Raw genomic sequence first — 25,338 nt, forward strand, 5'->3', positions numbered from 1 at the left:
AGTTCGGCAGCTATTACAGCCTTCATTGTTCCCCGCTCTTGACCTTTCAATTTTTTGAATCGCCGTTCAACCACTCTGGTTCCTCAATCGATACTAATTCCATGCTGGCCTACCCTAGCGTCGGTGTTGCTTGCTTCCCAATATGTATAATGCGACTCAACTCATTTCCTATGATTTTGTTATTTTTGCGCAGCTGTTTCAACTCCTCGTTGCGATTATGCGCGAAACTCGCGAAATTTGATTGAAAAGTATCCACAATATCCATAGCCATAGACTGTAAAGCAGTATTGAGAACTTTTAAGGAAACGGCATCGTTTTCCATCTGAGGATCGGCGATATTGCACAATCGTTTGCCGTCTATATCGTAGTGGTTATCGGCGGTGGTTTTGAATCCAACACCTGGAGGTCCCCGAATAAATTTTTTACCCCCACCACGCTCCGAGTGTCATCCAAATATATCTATACTCATCACTGGACGGCCACTGAACAAATGATGATTCTATTCATGCGCCGCTTTTTATTTCTTTTAACAGATGCTGCCTCCGACAATTCATTCACACACACACACACACACACACGCACACGCACACGCACACGCACACGCACACGCACACGCACACGCGCACGCGCACGCGCACGCACACGCACACGCACACGCACACGCACACGCACACGCACACACACACACACACACGCACACACACACGCACACACACGCACACACACACACACACACATACATGTATATATATTTATTTATTTTACATTTATTCAAATGAATTATATTACTTAAAATTAGGTGTAACTTTAATTCGAAATATATATATATATATATATATAACTACAATAAATTCTATTAATATTTTTCGAATGTAAAATTTTCGCCCTAGGGGTAAACTATCAGCGTAAAAGTTTACGGATCGTCATCAACATTCCCTGTCTATTCAATTGCGATGTCGCCAGCCAGTCGATTAACGCAAAAGAATGTATTCGAAGTACGTGGAAAGTATTATTTTCGCCTGGGGCAAACTATTAGCGCGAAAGTTTACGGGTAACGGCGAAAAATCAAAATGGCTATTCATCCGACCAAGAAATAAATCACATTATCAAACTGTCTGACAATAAAAATCAAAATGGCTGCTGATCCGACTGAGCAAAATTCAAAATGGCCGCTGTCTAAATGGCTGCTCGTCAGACGGCAAAATCGATCGATTATACTGGTGACGTCATAAAAAATCAAAATGGCCGCCATCAAAATGGCAGCTCGTCACACGGCAAAACTAGGAAAAAATCAAAATGGCCGCTGTCTGAATGACTGCTCGTCAGACGGCAAAATCGAGCGATTATACTGGTGACGTCATAGCGAAAACCATATTATCAAACTGTCGGACGATGAAAAATCAAAATGGCCGCTCATCCGGCTAAATCAAAATGGCTTCTCATCCGGCTGAGCAAAAATCAAAATGGCTGCTCATCCAGCTTAGCGAAAATCAAAATGGCTGCTCATCCGGCTATATCAAAATGGCGATTATACTGGTGACGTCATTGGGAGAGGCTTGCTATAGTGGGGGTAACATACCGGCTGCCCGGGAGGGCGGAGGGAGGGAGCCGGCACGCCGCCATTTTTTGATTTTGAACTCTCGTATCTATACTACTGATGTCTTTTTACTAGCCAACGTTTCTGGAAATTTTCACAGAATTCTTGGACAACGTATAAACTGGACCCATTACATTACTTCACAGCGACCGGTCTGTCGTTTGATGCAATGTTAAAATATACAGGCATCGAGCTCGAGGTTCTCACCCACATAGATATGGTTATGTTTATCGAAAAGGGTATTCAAGGTGGTGTGTCACAGTGCTTGAACAGATACGCAGAGGCTAACAACAGGTACATGGGGGAGGCATTCGATCCTGAGGTCGAAGAATCTCATCTCATGTACTTTGACGTTAATAATTTGTACGGTGCTGCTATGAGCTTTGCTCTGCCATACAGTTCCTTCGAATGGGTATCAGACTTCGGACAATGCGACGTTCTTACCATCTCGGACGATGCGGAGTTTGGTTACATGCTGGAGGTGGATTTGCAATATCCTGAGGAACTGCATGAAATTCATAAAGATTCACCGCTGTGTCCGTAGCACTATATACCTCCGATCTCGAACAATAAACAACCGAAATTGATTCAGACACTACTTTTCAAGAAAAACTACGTTGTTCACTATAGCGTTTTGAAACGATGCTTACAATTCGGCTCAAAATTACCTCAAATTCACAGCGTTCTTAAATTCAGCCAAACCCTGTGGCTCAAAAAATATATAGATTTGAAGACCGATTTGCGGAACAAATCTCACAACGAATTCGATAAAAATTTTTACAAACTGATGAACAACGCAGTTTTTGGCAAAACAATGGAGAATGTTCGGAAGTATAGAGATGTCAGCCTGATCACGAAATGGGATGGAAGATACGGTGCTAGAGCTACTACAGCCAAACCTAATTTTCACAGCTGCACCGTTTTCGACAAAGAGATGATTATCGTCGAAATGAGTAAGACGAAAGTCAAGTTGAATCAACCATTGTATGCAGGTTTCTCCGTCATGGATCGGGCTGAAACATATATCTACGATTTTCATTATAATTATATTAAGCAGAAATTTAGCAACCGAGCAAAATTAATGTATACGGATACCGACAGTTTGATTTACAATTTTACCGTCCCCGACATATACGAACACATGAAGGAGGACTTGCGTAAATTCGATACGTCTTGTTATCCGCTTGACAACGTTTATGGAATGCCTCTAGCGAACAAAAAAGATCTCGGCTTGATGAAAGATGAGAATAACGGAAAAATGATGCTGGAATTTGTAGGATTAAGAGCTAAATTGTACGCGTTCCGAGTCTTGGGAGATGAGAATGACAATAAACGTGCCGAAGATATCAAAGGATCGGCGTTGAGGAAAATAACTTTCAACGATTATTTGGAATGTGTTTTAAACCGTGAAAATTTGTGTACAAATCAGCATTTGATATTAAGTCGAAAGCACGAGGTATACACCATAGAACAGCAGAAAGTGGCACTTAGCTGGAATGACGACAAGTGGATCGTGTTTCAAAACACAGCTGACACGCTTCCGTAGGGGTACAAGCCTGCAACTTAGCTTTGTAATTTATAACTGTGCCATGATGTATAAAATATTATTATGTAGGATAGTGAATAAGAAAGCTCCGGAATATAAAAAATTGTACAACGATGCATATGTCTTTCAATTGTCTAAAAAATAAAGATGCACACTTGTTATGTGTCGGTTACAAAATAAAGTGGCACACACGTTTCTACACAAAATTCATTTATTCAAATGTTACATGTCCGATTCGTTCATCCAACTGTTGTGTGTATTGTCAAAACCTAACCATTCAACGTATATTTTTCTTCCGCACTTCTTGAGCGCCGTCTCCACTAGATAGATATCCGGATGTTTAACCTTGAGGAGCTCTTCTTCGTAGAAACCACCAGCGATGGATTGATCTCGGTAGTCTTTGAGCTTGTACGTCACAGGATGAGTATTTTCCACTCGATTTATCGTGAATATTTCAGTCATCCAATTGGGATTGTAACCTTTCTCGAAGATATTTTCGAATTCGCTGATTCGAACTTTGTCGCCGGATTTGAATTTTGCCGATATGGTAGGTATCGCTCGGAGCCCTCCGTACGCCTGACGTAATAACAGCCTTTCGTTTGCAACGGTGACATCCGACGGTTTCATTCTAATGGTTCGGTGTTTGGCGTTGTTGTAAGCCGAAACCAAATCAGATAAGATATCAAGCCATTTGTAACTTTCTTGCATGCTGAACCGTTTGCACATTTTACCTTTCAGCGTGCGATTGAAACATTCACAGATCGAAGCCTTCAAATTACTGTACGTGGAGTAAAGTTTGATTCCGTAGCGTGTCATGAGCGATTCAAATTTCCAGTTTTAAAATTCCGTTCCTCTGTCAACGTGTGAACTTTTCGGAACCCGTCCTTGGACAAGCACAGATTCCATTGCCCTTGTAACATCATCTCCAGACTTGCTCTTTATCGGTACAGCCCACGCATACTTTGGAAAAATATCAATGACTGTGAGCATGTACTTGTAGCCTTCATTTTGTCCAGCGTATGACGTCATATCGACAAGATCCGCCTGCCAGATCTCGTCGATGCCGCGCACGTCTACATGTCGACGCGGGTAATTCCGGCGTGCAGGCTTATGCAGTTTCGTAACCAGTGCTTGCTTTTTCTCGTTCATATTCCAACGCTCTTAGTCGGGTGTCGAATTGAGAAATGTTATCAGCGTTTCGAATCGACAGGTCTCTGCCTGTTTTAAAGTCTGTGTAAAAGGTATCCGAAGCGTTCTCCGTGGTAAGCTCTAAAGCTTTGATCATTTGATCGAGATTGCAGATTTGTTTTTGCAGCACGTAGAATTTTCGTCTCAAGATATTTGAAGTTACAGCATTGTTCGGCTCTGCGTGATCTGCTGCATTGCGCAGTCTCTTGTTTTGTATATCGTAATGCCCGCCCGCTGTTATTTAAAATCCGACACCCGGAGGACCACGAGTGTTCGCGGCCGTGTTTTCATCCAGATGCCGTCCAAACACGTCGACGCTCATTTCGGTAATGAATGGAAAAACGATGGGAGCTGCTTAATAAATGATTCCTGCTTTGTGTAGCTCTTCAATAATCGAGATTATTTCGTTATTGTGACTCGGATTCCCCGCTGCCTGAGATGCCAGGAGTGAACAAAGACGCTCCACTAACTCGTTTGGATCATCCCAGAAAACGTATTCCGTTTCAACACCTTGTCGAGTGATCATAGCTTGCGGAAGAAGACCTTCACGCTTTCGGCGAGGTGATGGGGAACAATCCATCAATTCGGCAATGACATGTTTGAATTTGTAACTGTTATCATTTCGAACAGCCCCATCGGATGAGTAATACTTTTTATGCGCGTTCGTTGCGCGGATTATGGTTTTGAAATTTTCTCGATATCCAGCGCTCACAGAAGAACCGTCAGGCTTCTTTTTGAACGAAAGTTCCAGCAAACCCTTCGTTTTTGGCCGAAGCGTATCGCCAATACGAATGAAGTCACTTTCAAAAGATATCAACGAATCACCAATCATTAGTCCGTTTGAGAGGTTGCGTACACCGTACATGTTGTCGGATTCACCTTTCGTCTTCGCATCTCTCATCAGTGCAAAATACTAATCCTCGATTTTCTCGACCGGTGTTTCTACGATTGTTTCATCTCCTGCCGAAGCAAAGGAATCGTCCATTTCCGAGACAGTTTCATTTTTCGTTTCATTTTTCATCTGCTTCATTTCTTCTTCAATTTCTCCCACCTCTTGTCTTACAGGTTTAGTATCTTTTGTAACATTCACCAGTTCTTGAAACAGAGTCACTACTGGTGTGAAAACGTCATTCAATTTTTGAGTCGTAGATTCCTTGCCCGACTTGAGCAATCTGTGTTTTCGACGGATCGCAACACTTGCTTGAGCGATCCAATGTCGGACATCTTTTTGCTTGGAAATTTCAGAGCTCTGCATGTTGACGCAACTGAGTCTGCAACGCTTCTGCGTCTCTCGCTCGAAAACGTCAGATTCCATTTCTCTTCCAGGCTAACAAAAGAATCGAATCCCCTTCTGTATCGTCCTTTGTTGAGCTCACTGTCTTTGTCGATCACCAGAAACCCGTACTTCTCACCGTTCCAGCATGGAGAGCACACACTTTCAAACTCTGTGTAAGACATATCGGTGTTTACATGGTCGTTGTATACGTGTCTCAGGTTCATATCGTCTTGTTTGAATAACACGAGTAAGTTTACGTTATCGCGCACGTGATGTTTGGGAATACGCGCGTACGTCTGACAGAGATAGATACAGGCAACGTCGTGATATCTACCCATGCAAAGTTAGGCTCTAATATTGTCCTGCTTCCCGCACGCTACATTGTCAAATATGATTATTGAGTTGGGCCGTGCTTCTTCTGGTGTAATCACTTGCTCACGCCTGGTAAACGCAAAATACTCCGTATTCTCAACATGGTCTAACAATTGCTTCAATAATTGGTATTCAGGTTGGTTGAGAGATTTTGAGTAGATGTAGATATTTTCAAATCTGATTCCGTTGGGATGGGTCATAAGTGTGAGCAACGCATTAGTTTTACCACAATTCGACGGTCCACAGAATATTGCACGTACACTATTCGGGAGTAATTCGCCGTGGCGTTTGTGCCCTTTGACATTTTGCTCCGAAAGTTTGTCGAAATTCATCACGGGAAGCTTAGTAGGTTGTTTCTCAAACCGCATCTCGGACATGACTGATCGGATTTGCTATAAATACTTCGTGTTAAAGCATTTTTCTTCTCTCAACGCACGAACATGACCGCGTACAGAGGTAAACAAAGCAGCAGGCGGCAACATCGTGGCAAGGGTCTGGAGAATGAAATCATCAACAGCCTTCCAATAGAATTGCGTGTACCTGGTTATCAGTACTGTGGGCCTGGTACAAAATTAACCAAGAGACTCGCGCGGGGTGATCCGGGAATCAATCTTCTCAACGCAGCTTGCAAGGACCACGTCATTGCTTACTCGCAGAATCGTGAAAATCTTGAAGTTACAAACGAGGCTGATAGGGTGTTAGCTGAGAAAGCTTGGAAACGGGTTATTACAAAGGACGCGAGTTTGGGTGAGAAGGCAGCCGCTTGGGCAATAGCTAATACAATGAAAGTAAAATCAAAACTCGGAACGGGAATTCGAAAATCAAAAAATATGACCTTGAGAACAATTATAAATGCTGCAAAACGTTCTATGGTTCCAAGCAACGATGCAAAATTAGCTATCGAATCTGCGCTGGAGGGAGCTGAGAACGCTGTTAAAAAAGCGGGTGGTAAATGTAAAGTGCGAACACCTCGCGTCCCATCAGTACCTTTAAAAGTCTGTGGTTTTCTACCGTTTCTGATTCCTTTTTTCGCTGGACTTAGTACTACAGGCGCGTTAGCCAGTGGTGCGGCAGGTATAGAAAAAGCTGTAAACGATGCAAGTGCTGCTAGACGAGAACTGGGAGAGAGCAAACGACACAAAACTATGGAAGCTATCGCGTTGGGCAAAGGGCTTCATATGAAACCGTACAAAACAGGTCTTGGTCTTCATCTTTTAAAAAAACTAGACGCGATGCTACCACGTCGAGCGTTGACTGATTAGGACTTGATGAAATACGCAAAAATCATTAAGGTTTCGCATTTCGGCGGCGTTTTCATGCGAAACGAAATGCCCGAAAACGGTTCACGAAAAAACGAGTCAGCTATAATCAACCTTGACGACAAAGACGGTCCAGGAACACACTGGGTCCCATACAAGTAACGCGACAATAATATCGATTACTTTGACAGTTTCGGCAACCTTTAACCACTCTCAGACCTCATAAAATACCTCGGCGTTGGTACTGTTAAATACAGTCATGAAAGGTACCAGGATGACGACACATTTGAATGCGTACACTTGTGTCTGAAATTTTTAAGTGGTGAGCTATATAAACATGGTGCGTGATTCATCAAAGTCAGTCTACCACTCGCAGTCATCGATGATTCGTTAACGTTAACGATTTGGGGAACCTCTTCGATTCTCGAGGCACAATATATCCCATCGATCGAACTTGCTCGTAATAAAAGTTATGCTCTTGGCTTGATAGAATTGTTAACCTTTAATTCGATTCCCAACGTTGATGTTGGTCACAATAAATCTTACGTAGCTGAGAAAATGATCACCATACCTACCAGCAGCTACAAAATCAAGGACATAGAGAAGTATCTTCAAAACGTGCTAAGAAATACAGATATCAGGCTCGCCATCAAACCCAACTATAATACATTACGCAGCAAAATCACATGCAACCACACGATTAACTTTGAGCCAAATGATTCCATCGCTCAACTCTTGGGATTCACACTACGTGTATTGGAGGTTGACAAAACTCACGAATCAGACGTGCCTGTAACTATACTTGAGGTCAACGCGTTGCGAGTCGACTGCAGCATTACAACGGGCGCCTACGTCAATGGACACAAAGTACACACTATTCACGAGTTTGTTCCGACTGTCCCACCAGGATATAAGATCGTGGAAGTACCGTCGCACGTCATTTACATTTTGATCACCGTCACGACCATAGATCACGTTCAGCTCCGCTTAGTGTATCAAGACGGAGACCTGGTTAATTTTCGTGGAGAAGTTATTACTGTGAGACTACATATCAAATCGCAATAAACGATGGAAATTGTCTATAACAGACTGTCAAAGAGAAGGTATATCAGTCAGTCGGCATGCCCCGATCAAGTCAGTCATCAATCGATTCTCGAACCGTTAACACCTCGAAACGTGGAGTTTCTGATAGCTCTAGGTCTGAAACTGACCACTTTTGGAAGAGGAATTTCCGACAACTGAAAATCCGATTTTGCTGTTTCATCATCTGCTACGTACCATGGAGGAAGAAATCTTAAACATTCAAACACCAGTCGTTTTTGACGAATCCGTTGCGCATTACGAGATTCACGCTCACAAACCTTACGCCTCGTCAACTTTCAACAACAGCGATGAAATTCGAATCACCGTTCAGCATCAGGATTTATGCATATTACCCAGCAAAAGTGCGTTACATATCCATGGACGACTCCTCAAACCTGATGGTACAGCTACTGTAAACACACAGCTCGTAAACTACGCGATCTGTCATCTATTTGAAGAAATTCGCTACGAGATTAATGCAGTCGAGATCGATAGAAGCAAGAACGTTGGCTTGACAAGTCTCATGAAGGGTTACGCTTCCCTGCACCCTGGTCAGACTTGGCTGATGAAGAACGCTGGATGGCTTGATGTAGAAGAAAAGAAGAAATTAACGGATGCCAAGGGTAATTTTGATGCATTGATACCACTCAGCATGATATTTGGTTCCGCTGAAGACTACCGCAAGATCGTTGTCAACGCTAAACATGAGTTCATTTCGACGAGATCAAAAACTGACGTCAACGCAATCATGCAGACTCAAGAGGAGGAATTCAAAATCACGATCGATGCAGTGGAATAGCTAATCCCGTATTCGAAACTCGCGGATCAGAAAAAAGTCGACCTACTAAATTTCATTCAAAGAGATCCGCCTATTTCGATGAGCTTCCGCAGTTGGGAATTATACGAATATCCCTTACTTCCCACAACATCGAAACACGTTTGGACTGTGAAAACTTCTACTCAGCTTGAAAAACCTCGTTACGTCATTTAAGGTTTCCAAACAAGTCGAAAGAACAAGACCGGTAAGAACGCAAGTCATTTCGATCTCTGCAATATCACGGACGTCAAGCCATTTTCAAACTCTCAATCTTATCCGTACGGTAACCTGAACCTCAACATGAGTCGTAATTTGTAAGCGCTCCTGTACGAGATGTACGCAAACTTCCAAGCTACCTACTACGCCAAGAACCCCGAGACGTTGCTGACAAAAAGTGAATTCCTTCGAGACGTCCCGTTATTTGTTATCGACTGTTCAAAACAATACGAATCTTTGAAGTACGGACCTGTCGATATCCGTCTTGAATTTGAAGCTAAAGCCAACTTTCCCGCTGAAAAATCGGCGTACTGCTTGATTGTTCACGATCGTATTGTCGAATACAACCCGCTCATTGGTGGGGTCAAAAAGTTGGTATACAAGCTGACCCGTTCCCACCATCTCGCACAGTTCAAAAATGGAGCTTATCGTCGACATACAAGGCTTCCGTAGACCTCCCAACAATACCTTCACATTGAAAGAATTGGCTATAATTTCAATTCACTTGGAAGCATCTCCATCAACGTTTTTCTTCAAGCCACCTTACAAATGGGATTGTCTGGACGTCAATTACAAAAGCCAAAATTCTTTGTTAGAACGCGATTTCCACGGTTTACCTTGGAGCTGTGTAACCATACCGTTTGAGAAAGTTGAGTGGACCATTGAAGACAGGCTGTGCAAAGCTGAAACAGTGTGCGTAAAAGGAGAAGAAAAACGAGATTGGTTGCTTAAAATTGTCCCGAAAGTTCAAATCATCGATATGCCGGACTTTGACTGTCCGTCGCTACAAACCTTGCAAAAAACTTCAGCTGTGTCTCTGAGATGCGACGTTCATACAATACCCAACGCAATCTGTGCAACACAAAACGTTTCGATACTTCAAAATTGGTCACGAAATCATCATACGTTCCGGATAGCGAGTGTGTACGATTTGTGTTACTGCGCAGAAGCATCTACAAGAACGGTCCCGCATTTCTGGCGAATATGTCATCCTGGTTATGATACTGTTGAATAGAATTATTGTACTATCGTTGTGGGACTTCCGTTTCCGTTCTGAATGTGAGTGGCAGGTGTGCGAAAGAGTGTGAGTGAAAAGGCAAGAATTTAGCAGGATAGCAAAGGTGTGAAGAAAAAAAAATAGGACAGAGAAGGAGCGGGGAAGACATTGACGGGAGGTCGGGTGAAGGGAATAGGGGGGCAGGAATAGGAGGGAAGGGCAGTTCAAAAAGAAAGAAGGGGAAGAGTTTTGAGGTTAGGCAGAAAGAGCCGGCGGACGGCAACGATTCGGATAAGATAAGAAGAGGCGGTGACATCTAAGGAGTAAGAAGGGGGATAGAGTAAAGACAGGTAGGCGGCGGATAGATGAGGTAGAGAGCGGTGACGGAGAGAAAGAATATGAGTCACGCGGGTGGCCAAAAAGAAGGGGCAAATAGGGAAGAGGAGGAGAAAAAGAAAGGTAGGCCGGGGGCAGTAGCAGCGTTAGGAAGGGATAGGAGGCATAGCCTGGGATCGACGGCGACGGTGCTAGACTTATAGAAGAGAAAGCGGGAGGAGGAAGGGGAAAAAGGGGAGGAGGATGTAGACGAGATGCAGGAAAGAGAAAGAGTATTTGGGAAAAGCAGGAAAGTGCACTGGTCGCCGGAGGGTAAGACAGGGGAGGAAGGGAAGGCAGAGGGAGGGGGTATACAGGATATGCTAAGGTTGATTAGGGAAGAGCGAAAGACAGGTCTAGAGGAGGTCAAAGGGCAGGAAAGGGGGATCAGGGAAGAAATGGAAAAGAATAAAGGCGAAATGACTAGAAGGGAAGAGCAGTGGGAAGAAGAGAGGGGGGAGATGAAGGAAATGATGAAGGATCTAGGTGAAAGACTAGAAGAGGTAGAAGAGAGGAGAGGGGGGGAGATGGAAAGGGTGAAGGAGAGGCTGATAGAATTGGAAAAGAAGAGTGCAGAAGGCGGGGGGAAAAGCAGGTACAGGGGAATGCGGAAGTAGCGCAGGTAACAATAGATAGGTTAAAGGAGATGAAGTGGGCCATAGAGAGGAAAAAAAGGGAAGAAAGAAGGGGAAATATAGTAGTGAGAGGAGCCAGACTAGAGAAGGAAAGAGAAAAGGAAGGGTTGAAAAAGATTTTGCAGCTGATAGGGGTAGAGGTCGAGGTAAAGGATATGCGGGAGGTAGGCGCGAAAAAGAGGGGAGAAAAGGGGATATGGATAGCAAGACTAGGAAATAGGGAGCAAAAGAGGCAGGTAATGGGAAGAAAAAGCCTCCTCAAAGGGAGGGAGGAGAGAATAGACGAGGATCTCACCTGGGCAGAGAGGAGAATAAAATGGAAGTTGAGGGAGATAGCAGCTATTGAGGAGAGAAGGGGAAACAAAGTAAGAATAGGGTATGCAAAGATCCGGATAGAAGGAAAAATGTGGAAGTGGGATGAGATAGGAGAGGTGCTTGGGGATGGTACAGGGAGAGCGAGGGAAGAGGGGCAAAGGAAGGGGAGGGGAAAAGTGGGGGAAAGCGATAGGGATAGGTCAGCAAGCGAGGAAAGACAAGAGGGAAGTAAAGAAGCACAGGAAAGGGTACGTAGGGAAAGGCAGTCGGGGGAATGGGTAGTGGGGGGGGACAGAGGCTGGTGGGGAGGGAGATAAGGAGGAGAGAGAGGGAAGTAGGCGAGACAGAAAGGAAGGGGTGGAAAGTAGCTTTTTGGAATGTGGCGGGGCTCACGAGAAAGGATGAAAATTTCTGGAGGGGGCTAGGGGAGTGGGATGTAATATTTCTAATGGAGACATGGATAGAAAAAAAGGGGTGGGAAAGGATTAGAAATAAGTTGCCAGTAGGGTATAAATGGGAAGTGCAGTATGCGGTTCGAAAAAATGGGAAGGGAAAAGAAATAGGCGGAATGCTGTCAGGGGTAAGAAGGGAGATAGCAAGTGGGGAGGGAGGGAGGGAAGAGGTAAAAGAGGGCATAATAACAAGGAAAATAAGTGTAGGGGGGGAAAAATGGGTAGTAGTAGGAATATACATAAATGGGAATCTAAAAGAGAAGATAGGGGAATTGAAGGAGCGGGCGGAAGAGATAGAGGGAGGGGTAAAAGTGCTAGTGGGGGGTGATTTCAATGCCAGGACAGGGCAGGAGGGGGGAGGATGCTGGGGAGAAGGAGAGGAGGAGAGTAGGAGTAGGAAATCAAAGGACAGGAAAATAAACTCGGAAGGTAGGCAGCTGATGCAATTTTTAGATGAGACAGGATGGGCAATAATGAACGGGAACATAGAGGGGGATGAGGAGGGGGAATTGACGTATGTAGGAGGGGCGGGGGTGACGGTGATGAACTATACTATAGGAGACATTGAGGTAAGGGATAGGGTCAAAAGGATAGAGATTGGGGATAGGGTTGACTCGGATCATCACCCGGTAATAGTGTGGTTGAGTGGGGCAGTGGCTAGGACAAGGAAGGGAAAAAGAGTAGGGGGAACTAGTAAGGGAGACTGGACGGAGGAGGGTAGGATGAGGTTTAGAACAGAAGTCATATAGGAGGGGATAGGAGAAGTGGATGTAGGTAAAGAGATAGAGAAAAGAATAAGGCAGTTTAGACGAGCCTTAGATGTAGGAGGAAGGGGGAGGGAAGCGAAAAAGGGATGGTGGGATGAGGAATGTAGGCGAAAAAAAGCGGAAGTTAGGCAGAGTCTAAGGAAATGGAGAAAGGAGGTGGGGGAAGGGGACGCGTATAGAAAGGAAAGAAGGGAATATAATAGGCTATCCGAGGAGAGGAAAAAAAAAGAAAATGAGGGATTCATAAAAGAAGCAGCGGAAGCAAGGACAGAAAGCAAGGTATGGGAGATAGTTAATAGGGAAAGAAAGAAGTGGAAGAGGGTGAATGAAGAAATAGGAGATCAGGAGTAGAGGGAGTATTTCGTGGGATTATTAGGCGGGGTAGAAAGCAAGGTAACAGAAGGCGGGTAGACGGTAAATAGGAAGGGGGACGGGGAAGGGAAGCTGCAGAGGGAAGAGATTAAAAAGGTGATAGGAAAGCTGAGGGATGGAAAGGCACCAGGGGGGGATGGAATAGTTAGCGAGGTATGGAGGTATGAGGGGGAAGAAATGGAGCAGTGGATATGGAAAACATGTAACAGAGTTTGGGTGGGGGAGGGCTGGCCAGAGGATTGGAGGGAGAGATTGATAGCGCCGATAGTTAAGAAGGGAAAGGGGAAAAGGGTAGATGAGTATAGGGGGGTGACTTTGATGCCAACTCTATATAAGGTGTATGCGATGGCATTAGCGGATAGGTTAGAAAGAGAGGTAGAGGAAAAGGGCTTGATACCGCAAAACCAAACGGGTTTCAGAAAAGGCATGGGTACAATTGACAATATATATGTACTTAATTATTTAATCAATAGGCAGGTGGGAAAGGATAAGGGAAAGATGGTGGCGTTCTTTGTGGACCTGAAAGTGGCTTTTGATTCAGTGAACAGGAAGGTGCTGTGGGAGACTATGGAAAGGAGAGGGGTGAGGGAAGGGCTAAGGGTAAGGATGGAGGAACTTTACAAGCAAACAAAGAGTCGAGTGAGGAGCGGGGGAAAGGTAAGAGAGGCGTTCTGGACAGCGAGGGGGGTAAGGCAGGGATGTCCGCTCAGTCCGCATGTGTTCAACCTGCTGCTGGCGGACTTAGAAGAGGAAATGGGGAGAGGGAGAAGGGTTGGGGGGGTGGAGTTAGCCGGCAGCAGGGTATGCACATTAGCTTATGTGGATGATATAGTATCACTAGCGGAAAGTGAAGAGGAAATGGAGGTAATGATTAGGAAATCAGAAAGGTATATGGATAGGAAAAGGCTGACGGTAAATGTAGGAAAATCAAAGATTATGAGATTTAGGAAAGGAGGCGATAGAAGGAAAAACATAGATTGGAGATGGAAAGGGAAAAAGATAGAGGAGGTGAAAGAGTTCAGCTATCTAGGGTATAGAGTAAAGTGCAATGGGGGACAGGAAGCACAGGTGAAAGAGAGAGTACGGAAGGCAGGGGTAGTAATGAGGCAGGTATGGGGAATAGGAAAAAGAAGGTTTGGGAGGGATTGGGAAAAAAGGATTTGGTTATTTGACAGGCTAGTATGGACGGTATTAGAGTATGCATCGGAGATATGGGGGTGGAGGGAGTGGAGGGCGGTCGAGGCGGTACAGGATAGATTTTTGAGATGGACATTAGGAGTGGACGGGAGAACACCGGGATATCTAGTAAGGGAGGAACTACAGAGGGAGAAGCTAAGGATTAGGGCAGGGAGAAGGGCATGGAATTTTGAAAGGAAGCTGGAGAGAGGGGAGGGTAGCGAGTTAGCTAGGAGATGCTGGGAAGAGATAAGGGACAAGGCAGAAGCTGGAAGGCAGGGATCTAGGTGGGAAAGAGAAAGGGAAAGTTTCTTTGCGGAAAGGGGAGCAGAGAGTAGAGAGGTAGTCGTGAGAAGGGAGAGGGGCGAGATGGAGTTTAGGGAAATAGAGGAGAGAGGGAGGGAAGAACAGAGAAAAGAAAGGTGGGAGAAAATAAGGGAATCGAGGTACAACAGATGGTACAGGCTAGTGAAAGGAGAAGGGATACCAGGATATCTGGGAAAGGGATGGGAAGAAAGCAGGTGGATAAGGGTGGCAAGATTTAGATTAGGAAGCGAGATGAAGGAGGCAAGGTACTGGGAAGAAGAGGAAAAGAGAAGGTGTAGGGTGTGCGGGGGGGAGGAGGAAACATGGGAGCACGTATGGGAAAGGTGCGTAGGCTGGGATAGAAGGGAGGAAAGCTGGCAGGAGGTGGTGAGGGAGACGTCAGGTGAGGAGGGGGTGGGAGAAGTCCGGATGAGAGAATTGGAAAGGATCAGGGATGTACAAGAGAATGAAAGATTGAGAGATGAATGGGAGATGGAAGTCGATTAGGATAAGGACGATTTAGGGAATAGAATAAGGTAAAATAGGATAAGGTTAAGTGAAGATAAGGATAAAAAATAAGAAAAGGATAAAAGGGAAAGTAAGGAAATGGCAAGGCAATGGCACAAGGCACAGGCAATTAGAAATTAAGTAAGGATAAGGTAGGAAGTAAGAATAGTGTGAGAATAGGTTAAGAAAACATGTGAAATATTGTAAAGGAAGAGGAAAAGGGAAGTCCTTGTAACCCCAAGGGGAGCAATAAATATTACATACATACATACATACTATCGTTGTGAAGTATTTGTCAACTGTACCCTAAAAATTGTACTCAATAAAACTGTTTTTTAAAGAATATTCATGAAATAATTCCACATCTTCACTTTCACCTTAGTTCTTAGGAGACAATTTTCTTCAATACAAAGCTTATGTAAGATTCAACCTTGCTCTCCATACTTGACCGAGCTGTACTCAAACCGAGTTATGTTTTGCATTCCTAGAGCGATAGTCACCCAACACCGCAGATCCATGGCTCTGAATGTACCGTAGTTATCGGTCAACCTTGCACTCTGGTCTTGACTGAACCCGTACGAAGTTCATTGTTGAGTTCACATGACAGTTCCAAGCCAAAAAGAATGTTACGTGGTTGATATCAAACCGGCATCCGAGTAAGTGAAAAACAATTCTCAGAACCATTAATTTTGGAATGTCACGTGGTTGATAACGTTGGAAAAAAATGTGGGGGTGGTTGATGTTACACATCAGCAGTCCTACCGTGGGAAAAGGAATTTGGAGTGATCAATGTCACACATCAGCAGTCCTATCGTGGGAAAAGAATAAGGGACGGTGAAAAAGTTCTCGCCCCCGCTGCACCCTCTACCGTTGGCAGACAAGCACTACATAAAGACGTTGACCTTTGGTCGGTAAGATTGTCGGGAAAACAGCACGATTTTGACCTTAGACCGATAAGAATTGTTGGTAAAGCAGTGCGATTTTTACCGTCGACCGATACAACTGTCGGTAAGGTTGCACGGTTTTGACCTCAAGTCGGTACGGCAGACTGTGACGTCATCGCGGAAAAGGGTTTGAGTCTGGGGAGAATGTCAGTGAGTGTCGGTAACAGGAATCTGCGTGTAGAACCCCCATTGCTATACTACTCTGCAAAGAAGCATTCCTACTCACATCTCTGTAATGCAAATATTTCTAACGCCGATTACGAGCATGCTCAGAATGTTTGGGGAGAATTCCATTTAGAGCCAATGGAGGACTATAGAGATTGATAAATGCAAAAACGCTGATCTGATCAGATGCCTCAAAACATATGATTTAGATCCGTTGCACTACTACACAGCACCGGTACTTGCTTTTGACGCGATGCTCAAGCATACTAGAGTAAATTTACAACTTTCAGACGACCCTGTAATAGCGTTATTTACTGAAAGGAGCATTCGAGGCGGCGTAGCACAATGTTCCAATCGACACGCTCGGGCCAATAACAGGTTTATGGGGAAAGATTTTGATCCCAGTAACGTGGAATCGTATCTGATGTATTTTCACGTAAACAATCTATACGGTTCGTTCGAGTGGAGGCATAATCCTATCGATATATCAACTCACTCGGACGATCCATCGATCGGTTACATCCTCAACCGATGGATATCCGAATATCCTATAGAGTTTCACAAGGATCATAAAGATTTCACCTCTTTTGTCTCGAGCATTTCACACCTCGGAGTCTGATAAAGGATTAGAACAATGGAAAAATTATGACCGAATTCATCGGGGATACAAGTAAAACTGGGCACATTTACCATCAAAGTGAACAAACGTGTCAAGGATGCCGAAAGCGCAACGTTGTACACCATCACGTTTAACGATTATAAGTACCGCCTGGGGAGGCTTTCAAAGAGTTGTCCATACCTCATTGTCCAATACGTAGCAAAAAAAAATGAGGAAACAAAACACAAAGTTAGCTCTATTGTACTGAAAAAATTGACGCTGAGTTGGTAAGACGGTAATATGCAACTGATACCTGGACAAACAGGCACCAAACTTCGGGAGGTGTGCTGCTACCCCGCAGTAAACTATCCATAGGTTGGAACTGAGGGTATAGAACCGTTGTAAATATATGCGTTTGATACCCAGGGCGATCGCTCATGAAGCAGAGACGTTTCGCTAGCAATACGATATTGGGCAGATCGAAGTTTCAAAATGCGAATACCGTGTAAATTCATACATGCATTGTTATTCAATTATTTATTATTAATATATTGAGCAATTATTCATATTTATTTTTTTACCACGAGAAAGAATTTCAGAAAATGAAAAAAAAAAGTTTTCAGAAAATGAAAAAAGTTTCCAGAGAACCAAAAAAAGTTTCCAGAAAATGGAAAAAAAAGTTCTCAGAAAATGAAAACAAGTTTTCAGGAAACGAAAAAAAGTTATCCGAAAACGAAAAAATGTTTCCCAAAACATAAAATGAACATTAATCGTATGAAAATTTATAGATTATTGTTGTTGTTGTTGTTGTTGTTGTTGTCGTTGTCGTTGTCGTCGTCGTCGTTGTCGTTGTTGTTGTTATTATTTTTATCATTATTATTGTTGAGAAATGTGGATTCATGTATATATATATATTAGGCTGATTAAAAAAAAACGGCTAATTTTTTTTTTCAAAATCCTGAAATAAAAACTTCCGAGAAGGTGTGAAAAGACGCCTGTAATAAGCAGAGCCCTTAATATTATTATTAAGAGGTCGCGCATCGGGAATTTCTATTTCCCGTTTAAATAACACAGGAATAAATTTTTTTAAATTTTGCAATTTCGTATTTTTGCAACGGCTCATTGAATCAACTGACCAAAGCATATTTCTGTAGGAAATTTGACGCTCTACAAAAAAAATCCTTACAAAGTTTTCGATAGTCACACTCCTTCAAAAGTTATTCGAGGTCAAAGTTGAACTTACAAAAAAATTCAATGTTTTTTTTTTTTTCGATGATACTATGAATCTTTTCTCATGATTTTGTTATAACGAGGATAGACTTCGGAACAATTACATTTTTGAATAGTCAAGTGCATCAGTTATGGATTCTCCATGATAACATGTTTATTATTTAACATCGCATTTTTGTAAGGTAACTTTAAATTGACTCGATGGGAAAATTAATGATTGAAAAAGCCCAATTAGAGTAAGATATATTTATTAAATATATCTTTATAACAAAATAATGAGAAAAGATTCATAGTACCATCGAAAAAAAAAAACATTGAATTATTTTGTAAGTTCAACTTTGACCTCGAATAACTTTTGAAGGAGTGTGACTATCGAAAATTTTGTGAGGGCTTTTTTTGTAGAGCGTCAAATTTCCTACAAAAATGTGCTTTGGTCCGATAATTCAATGAGCCGTTGCAAAAATACGAAATTGCAAAATTTAAAAAAATTTATTCCTGTGTTATTTAAACGGGAAATAGAAATTCCCGATGCGCGACCTCTTAATAATAATGTTAAGGGCTCTGCTTTTTACAGGCGTCTTTTCACACCTTCTCGGAAGTTTTTGTGTGAGGATTTTGAAAAAAAAAAATTAGCCGTTTTTTTTGAATCAGCCTAATATATATATTAGGGTGCTTTTTTTTGGACAATTTTTTTTTTTCGGTCCCATCGTGAAATTTTGTTGGAAATACAACAAAAAAAATTCCCTAAAAGATTGAGCCCTTAATTAATATTAAGTGCGCGCCCAAGGCATGTAAAGATTTCCCGCTTAAAATACACGTGAACTTTAATTTTTTTCTTTAAAACATCTACAGTTCAGAGGCATTCTATGGTGTAGTCTAGGACGTCAGTAGGTTTTCTTCGGAATGAAATGATCTACAAAAGTGCTCATTGCGGTGAAGTCGTAACTCACACCGGCGAAGTCGTACGGGCCACCCAAACCCAATTTTTTCATGAAATTCTTATCTTTTTGCCCGTATCTCGTAAATAACAAGAACTACAAAAAAAAATATTTATCAAATTTGTAGGAAATTTAATTTCCTACAAAAAAGTTCCGGTAAATCAAATTGCTAACATCGATATTTATTGAGATATTGGGCTTTTAAGGTGAGGAAGTATGGAATTTTCATGAATTATTGAGTTAAATTGTCGAATTATTGATTGTCGAATATTTTTTTGTTTTGCAGCTCTTGTAATTGTAATTGTGATTTTAATTGTAATGACAAGAGCTACAAAACAAAAAAATATTCGACAATCAATAATTCGACAATTTAACTCAATAATTCATGAAAATTCCATACTTACTCACCTTAAAAGCCCAATATCTCAATAAATATCGATGTTAGCAATTTGGTTTTCTGGAACTTTTTTGTAGGAAATTAAATTTCCTACAAATTTGATAAATATTTTTTTTTGTAGCTCTTGTTATTTACGAGATACGGGCAAAAAGATAAGAATTTCATGAAAAAATTGGGTTTGGGTGGCCCGTACGACTTCGCCGGTGTGAGTTACGACTTCACCGCAATGAGCACTTTTGTAGATCATTTCATTCCGAAGAAAACCTACTGACGTCCTAGACTACACCATAGAATGCCTCTGAACTGTAGATGTTTTAAAGAAAAAAATTAAAGTTTACGTGTATTTTAAGCGGGAAATCTTTACATGCCTTGGGCGCGCACTTAATATTAATTAAGGGCTCAATCTTTTAGGGAATTTTTTTTTGTTGTATTTCCAACAAAATTTCACGATGGGACCGAAAAAAAAAAATAGTCCAAAAAAAAAGCACCCTAATATATATGTTTACAGTGTGTACGTGTATGAGTGATCATGCGTACTGAGCAGCGCGATACATGTGAGAAGAAAGAGGTGAGAGAAGGTATGCCGTGAAGCATGGCACGAGGCCAGGTGTATAGTAACACACTAATCCCTGTGTACAACTGCAATCATCTAAATAAACTAAATAAATATAATATCAAAGAAGAGGGTGAATATTAATGAAGTGTCCCATACATTTATTTGTTACCCATAGAACCTGAAATTAATTTAAGAATTATCATCATTATTATTATTATTATTATTTGAAGGCCTTCGGACTTGCAGGCGATGATGGGGGGGGGGGGGGTGCCCCTACTACCAGGGTCCAGCACCATCGACGACGAGGCCGCCTGCAGCCCCTCACTACCGCAGTCCAGGTAGACCACGATCCTCGCCCTTCCAAGGTCGTCGCAGGAGCTGTCATTGCTTGGGTAGTAATTACCCACGAATTTAGAGTCCACATGATTGTGGTACGCATACGACGTCCTGGCGCGGAGCTTCGGTTCACCGCGACTGCGCAAGTGAGGGGCTGCAGACGGCCTCGTCGTCAATGGCGCTGGACCCTAGTAGCAGGGGGCAGCCCCCTACCATCGCCGGCCGTGTCCGAAGGCCTTCAAATAATAATAATAATAATAATAATAATCAACAACAACAACAACAACAACGATAAGAATCATAGTAATAGTAATAATAATCTACAAATTTTCCATACGATTAATGTTCATTTTATTTTTTGGTAAACTTTTTTTCATTTTCTGAAAACTTGTTTTCGTATTCTGGAGATTTTTTTTCATTTCTGAAAACTTTTTTTCATTTTCTGAAATTTTTTCTCGTGGTAAAAGAATAAATATGAACGATTGCTCAATATATTAATAATAAGTCATTGAATAACCAACGAATATATGAATTTACACGGTATTCGCATTTTGAAACTTCGATCTGCCCAATATCGTATTGCTAGCGAAACGTCTCTGCTTCATGAAGGATCGCCCTGGGTGTCAAATGCATATATTTACAACGGTTCTATGCCCTCAGTTGTATCCTACGGATAGTTCACTGCGGGGTAGCAGCACACCTCACAAGGTTTGGTTCCTGTTTGTCCAGGTATCAGTTGCATATTACCGTCTTACCAACTCAGCGTCAATTTTTTCAGTACAATGGAGTTAACTTTGTGTTTTGTTTCCTCATTTTTTTTTTTTGTTACGGATTAGACATTGAGGTATGGACCAACTCTTTGTAAGCCTCCCCAGGCGGTGCTTATAATCGTTAAACGTGATGGTGTTCAACGTTGCACTTTCGGCATCCTTGAGACGTTTGTTCACTCTGATAATGTTGATATTGTAACAACGGGGAAAATTAAGACAGGACTAAGAGAATCGAAGAGTTCTCTGTGCGATTTAAGCGAACGCCGAGCCAAAGAAGTCTCACAAAACAAGGAATATTTCAGAAAGAAAATAGATGTATTTGGTCACGAAGTTCTCTTTTTAAAGTCTAGAGACTGACTGTTCTTATAATAATATTTGTTGACCAGCAACCCTATTCATTTTATGACATATGAAAGCTACAGTCAAAGATGACTACTAGATCACTAGAAAGACGATAACACGGGTGATTGATGATTTCACCCTTTATAACATTACTCCCCCTCGATGAAAGAGTCGTCCCGTCTCGTATAAAACGAAACAATTGCAAAAGTGTTCTCGTAGCAGGAGCTCGAAGATGGGCTATGGCTCTAGTTTTTAACATCTGGCATTCGCTAACGGTCTCAAGGGAAACCATAGAAACCCTTGAGCAGATGCCCGAGCACTAAATTCAAAACCCCAAAAATCATTATTTTCAGTGTTTTTCACAAAGGTGAGTGTAAAGAGTGAGTTGGTGAGTTCTTCATGAGATTCCTTGGCTGAAGACACATTGGAACATTGGAACACCTCGAAGAAGGAACTCGGGAACAGATCGCGTCAGGATGCTCCTAAAGGGCAGGAGACAGAAGGGATCCCAGTGGAAGAAGTTTTCTGGCGTTCAAAGTTCTTGCGGGGATCAAGACAAGGACAGGTGAACCGGCCCAGAGGTTTCCTCCGGACATAGCACACCCTAGAGTTGGGAGGACAAAAGTGAGAGAAAGCGGATGCTTCCCAATTCGCTAAGCGAATTTGGGGGAAAAAACGCGATTGATTGGATTCATTACTCATTCAATAGAAAGAAAAGGAACGATTTTATCTGAATATCCGGAGAACCCAGGCTAACACCGGACAAATAGCACAGCTGGAGGTATCATTGGGAACAGGTAAAGGCGGCAGATTCGACGGGGAAAATCTATAAAAGCTCAAAGAAACTGACATATTGGTTAGAAAAATAAGAGAGGATCGACCAATCGCTCACGACTTAATCCAAGCGCAGAACCGAAGCACTCTTCAAGCCAAAGAAAACGATGTATCAAAATTTCCCGTATCGAACAACATCGAACTAACCTTAAGGGGGGGGTAAGGTCAAATCATACGAAAAAAGCCATGTTTTCGTGATTTTTTTTCTGACGACGTAGTTAAAATTTCTTTACTCAACCAATGGTACATTGAAGTATGACATTCGAAGAATATTTCATCAAATTTTTACCAAGAAATATTAAAAAATACGGCAATGGCAGCAATTGTTCGGACGTGTCTCGAAAAAGAGTTGAATTGCGGTGCCCCTCATAACTTGGTGCTGGATCATCTGAAATCAAAAAATCAAAGTTCATTCGTTAGATAATAGTTTTTCCCAGGTAACGCTGTCGAGTTTTTTTTTTTTTTCCAATTTTTTTCATTTTTTCGAACACTTTGAAGTGAAAAACACAATTTTTTGGGAAAAAATCGCCTAATTTGTTATTGCGAAATCAAAATTATGAACAAAAAAAAAAAAAACTCGACAGCGTTACCTCGTAAATGATGTACAGAAATAGTGTTCAAAATTTCAAAAGGATCGGTGCAGTAGTTTTGAAGTTATCAGGGGCACCGACTTTGAAAACGTGAGTTGTGGGAAAAACGCTTTGAAGTTTTAAACACAAAAAAATCCAGTTAAAATGTTTATAAGCGAATTTTATCGACATACCTCACACTGAGTCATCAATGCCAGGTCCATACAGGATGTTGCTATCATCGATGATGTCCAATGCATCTTTTTGCTCCTGCCTACGACGAATCCTGCCTTCTTTGGTTTGTCGTTCAGCTTCCTGCTCTGCTCGGCTTATGCGTGTGGAGTCAGTGGATCGCGCCCAGTCATGAGCGCTTGATCCACTACTGATTTTTATGTCTTGCATGAAGGTGAGTAAAGCAAACGAACCTTCATTGAAGACACTGGCTGCCACATAAGCTGCAATTTCAACGACGACAGAGGTTCCACTCAAGTGCTTCGGTGAGATTTTCCAAATAAGTTGGTTCAAACTCTCATTGTTGTTCTGCGTGAAGCCTCCGACACATCGCTCCAGGAGGGCATCTTTGCTCAGATCTTCGTAGATAGGCTTGATCGCATCCAAAACATCCTTGGGAAGAGCACAATACGTGTGTTTGAATGAATCCAATGCATTAGCAGCTGCAGCTTTTTGCCATTCGCACCAGGAGTCCGCGCCGCTCGGGCATTTTTCGTGCTGTGGATTCTCGTCCGTCGAACTGTAGTGAAAGAACGTTGTCCAGATGGCGTTCTTCATATTTTTTACGGAATCAGAGTGACTTCTGATAGCCAACCCGTAGTATACGGTCAATTTATCGATAATTTTGGCCGTAAGCTTCCCTTTACCAGATAGACTCTTTCTTTTGATTTTCTTTACGCCCTTAGTTTCGGTATCTACAACGGTCTTTTTGACTATTTCACGTAGACGAGTGCCCATTCTTTTTTGAACATGTCCTACACATTCTTTTTTTTCTATTGAAAAATCATCACCTTAAGGTTTAGAATTCACTAACCCGGAGTAAGCTTTGGAGTCACCGTCGCCGATATAGTTGCGATATCGTACACCATTCTTTACCGAGCGTTGAAACATTGTTTTTATCGCTTCGACCTCCATATTTCCAGCTGCACCAGTATGATTTGCCCGACAGTTTCCAGTATCTACATGAGCTTCATGCCACACTTCGTATTCGGCAGAGTTTAATTTGTGTTCCCAAGTTTTACATTCGTGGCAGTATGAACTTTTGACGAGAATGTCAAGAACTTTACCTGTAAAGTGACCGATTAGCGAGGTGACGCCGAATAAAGATGAGTAGCCTCTTTTTTTCCATGTTCCGTCGCCTGATACACTGAGTTCGTCGGCATCTTCAGTTTTTTTTTCTTCGGCTGTTGCTGCTCTTTCTTCTTTTGTAGCAGATGAAAAAAATCGATTCGCTACTTCTCTTATGGTCGAGCACATTTTGTTCACGTAATTATTGTACGTCGGTCTTGATAAAAATGAACTGGACAAATCCATCAAGCCGCAGAACTTTTCACAGCCAACTAATCCAAGGCCTAATATCCTGATCACGAAGGCAAACCGATAATTCACTTCGTAAATACCAGAGTTTATTCGTGCACTAGACGGAACGTTTGTAATTTGTTTACAACTTTCGCACGACACTTTGATGTGAAATCCAAGACCTTCTTTCTTAGTGGAATGAAAATTTATTTTTCCGTCACACTTCACACACTTCACTAGCGTAGCAATTGTTGCAAAGACCAATAAAAAATCAATTACCCTATAATGTTTTTCAAGATCCTCCGTAATTTGATCTTCAACGGTCATTTTTATTTTTTTAGCTGACGCGCTTCTTGTCGTAATGTCTTCGCTTTTCCGTTTGTGGGGAGGTAAAATTTTTTTGGGTCGATATAATCTCGAACTAGCTGATTGTCTATCAGATCTTCGAATTTTTTTTGGCATTTTTGTAATAATTTAACAACAAAAATTATTGAAAACGAAGCTGAAATTATGCGAAAATAAGAACGCGTGGATACGTCTGCTCGATAGGATATTTCCTGCTGACTGAATTTTGTACGCCACACTGACAAAGTATATAGACCAGGTATAGACACGTATGTCCTTGCCTTGAAATTTCGATAGATTGAAGTGGGAGGTAAGGTACTACATAGAGAACGAAACATCACGTACATGAACTTGGCTCGCCAATTGTCGAAAATGTGAATTCGGACTATTGCATAATTTGCCGTTAATTAGCCGTCAATTAGTCGCGCGACTAAACATCCGCCGTCGAAACATCCGCCGGGTAACAATAGCGCGCTCGGGTCGGTTCGGGTATAGGTACAAAAATCCGGCAGGTATAAAAATACTCAT

General features: G+C 42.3%; 4 protein-coding genes across 7 annotated transcripts in view; 3 read left to right on the forward strand and 1 right to left on the reverse strand.

Moving 5' to 3' along the window:
- LOC124221964 (dipeptidase 1) overlaps window positions 1–25,338 on the forward strand; it is a 1,639,756-nt gene that overhangs the window by 98,831 nt on the left and 1,515,587 nt on the right. The window lies entirely within an intron of this gene.
- Window positions 10,942–11,343, forward strand: LOC138191136 (iroquois-class homeodomain protein IRX-6-like). Its single transcript, XM_069137124.1, has one exon. The coding sequence runs from the start codon at window positions 10,942–10,944 to the stop codon at window positions 11,341–11,343; it is 402 nt and encodes a 133-aa protein (XP_068993225.1).
- LOC138191137 (golgin subfamily A member 6-like protein 24) lies at window positions 13,766–15,256 on the forward strand. The gene has a single exon (XM_069137125.1). It carries the CDS (start codon window positions 13,766–13,768, stop codon window positions 15,254–15,256), a length of 1,491 nt encoding a protein of 496 aa, XP_068993226.1.
- On the reverse strand, window positions 22,524–25,011 carry LOC124221968 (uncharacterized). Its single transcript, XM_046632475.2, has 2 exons — window positions 23,130–25,011; window positions 22,524–22,754 (listed from the first exon to the last, which is right to left on the reverse strand). The coding sequence occupies exon 1, from the start codon at window positions 23,902–23,904 to the stop codon at window positions 23,131–23,133; it is 774 nt and encodes a 257-aa protein (XP_046488431.1). The 5' UTR covers window positions 23,905–25,011; the 3' UTR covers window positions 22,524–22,754; window position 23,130.

The sequence above is a fragment of the Neodiprion pinetum genome, chromosome 6, assembly GCF_021155775.2.
Source record: "Neodiprion pinetum isolate iyNeoPine1 chromosome 6, iyNeoPine1.2, whole genome shotgun sequence".
NCBI classification, from domain to species: domain Eukaryota; kingdom Metazoa; phylum Arthropoda; class Insecta; order Hymenoptera; family Diprionidae; genus Neodiprion; species Neodiprion pinetum.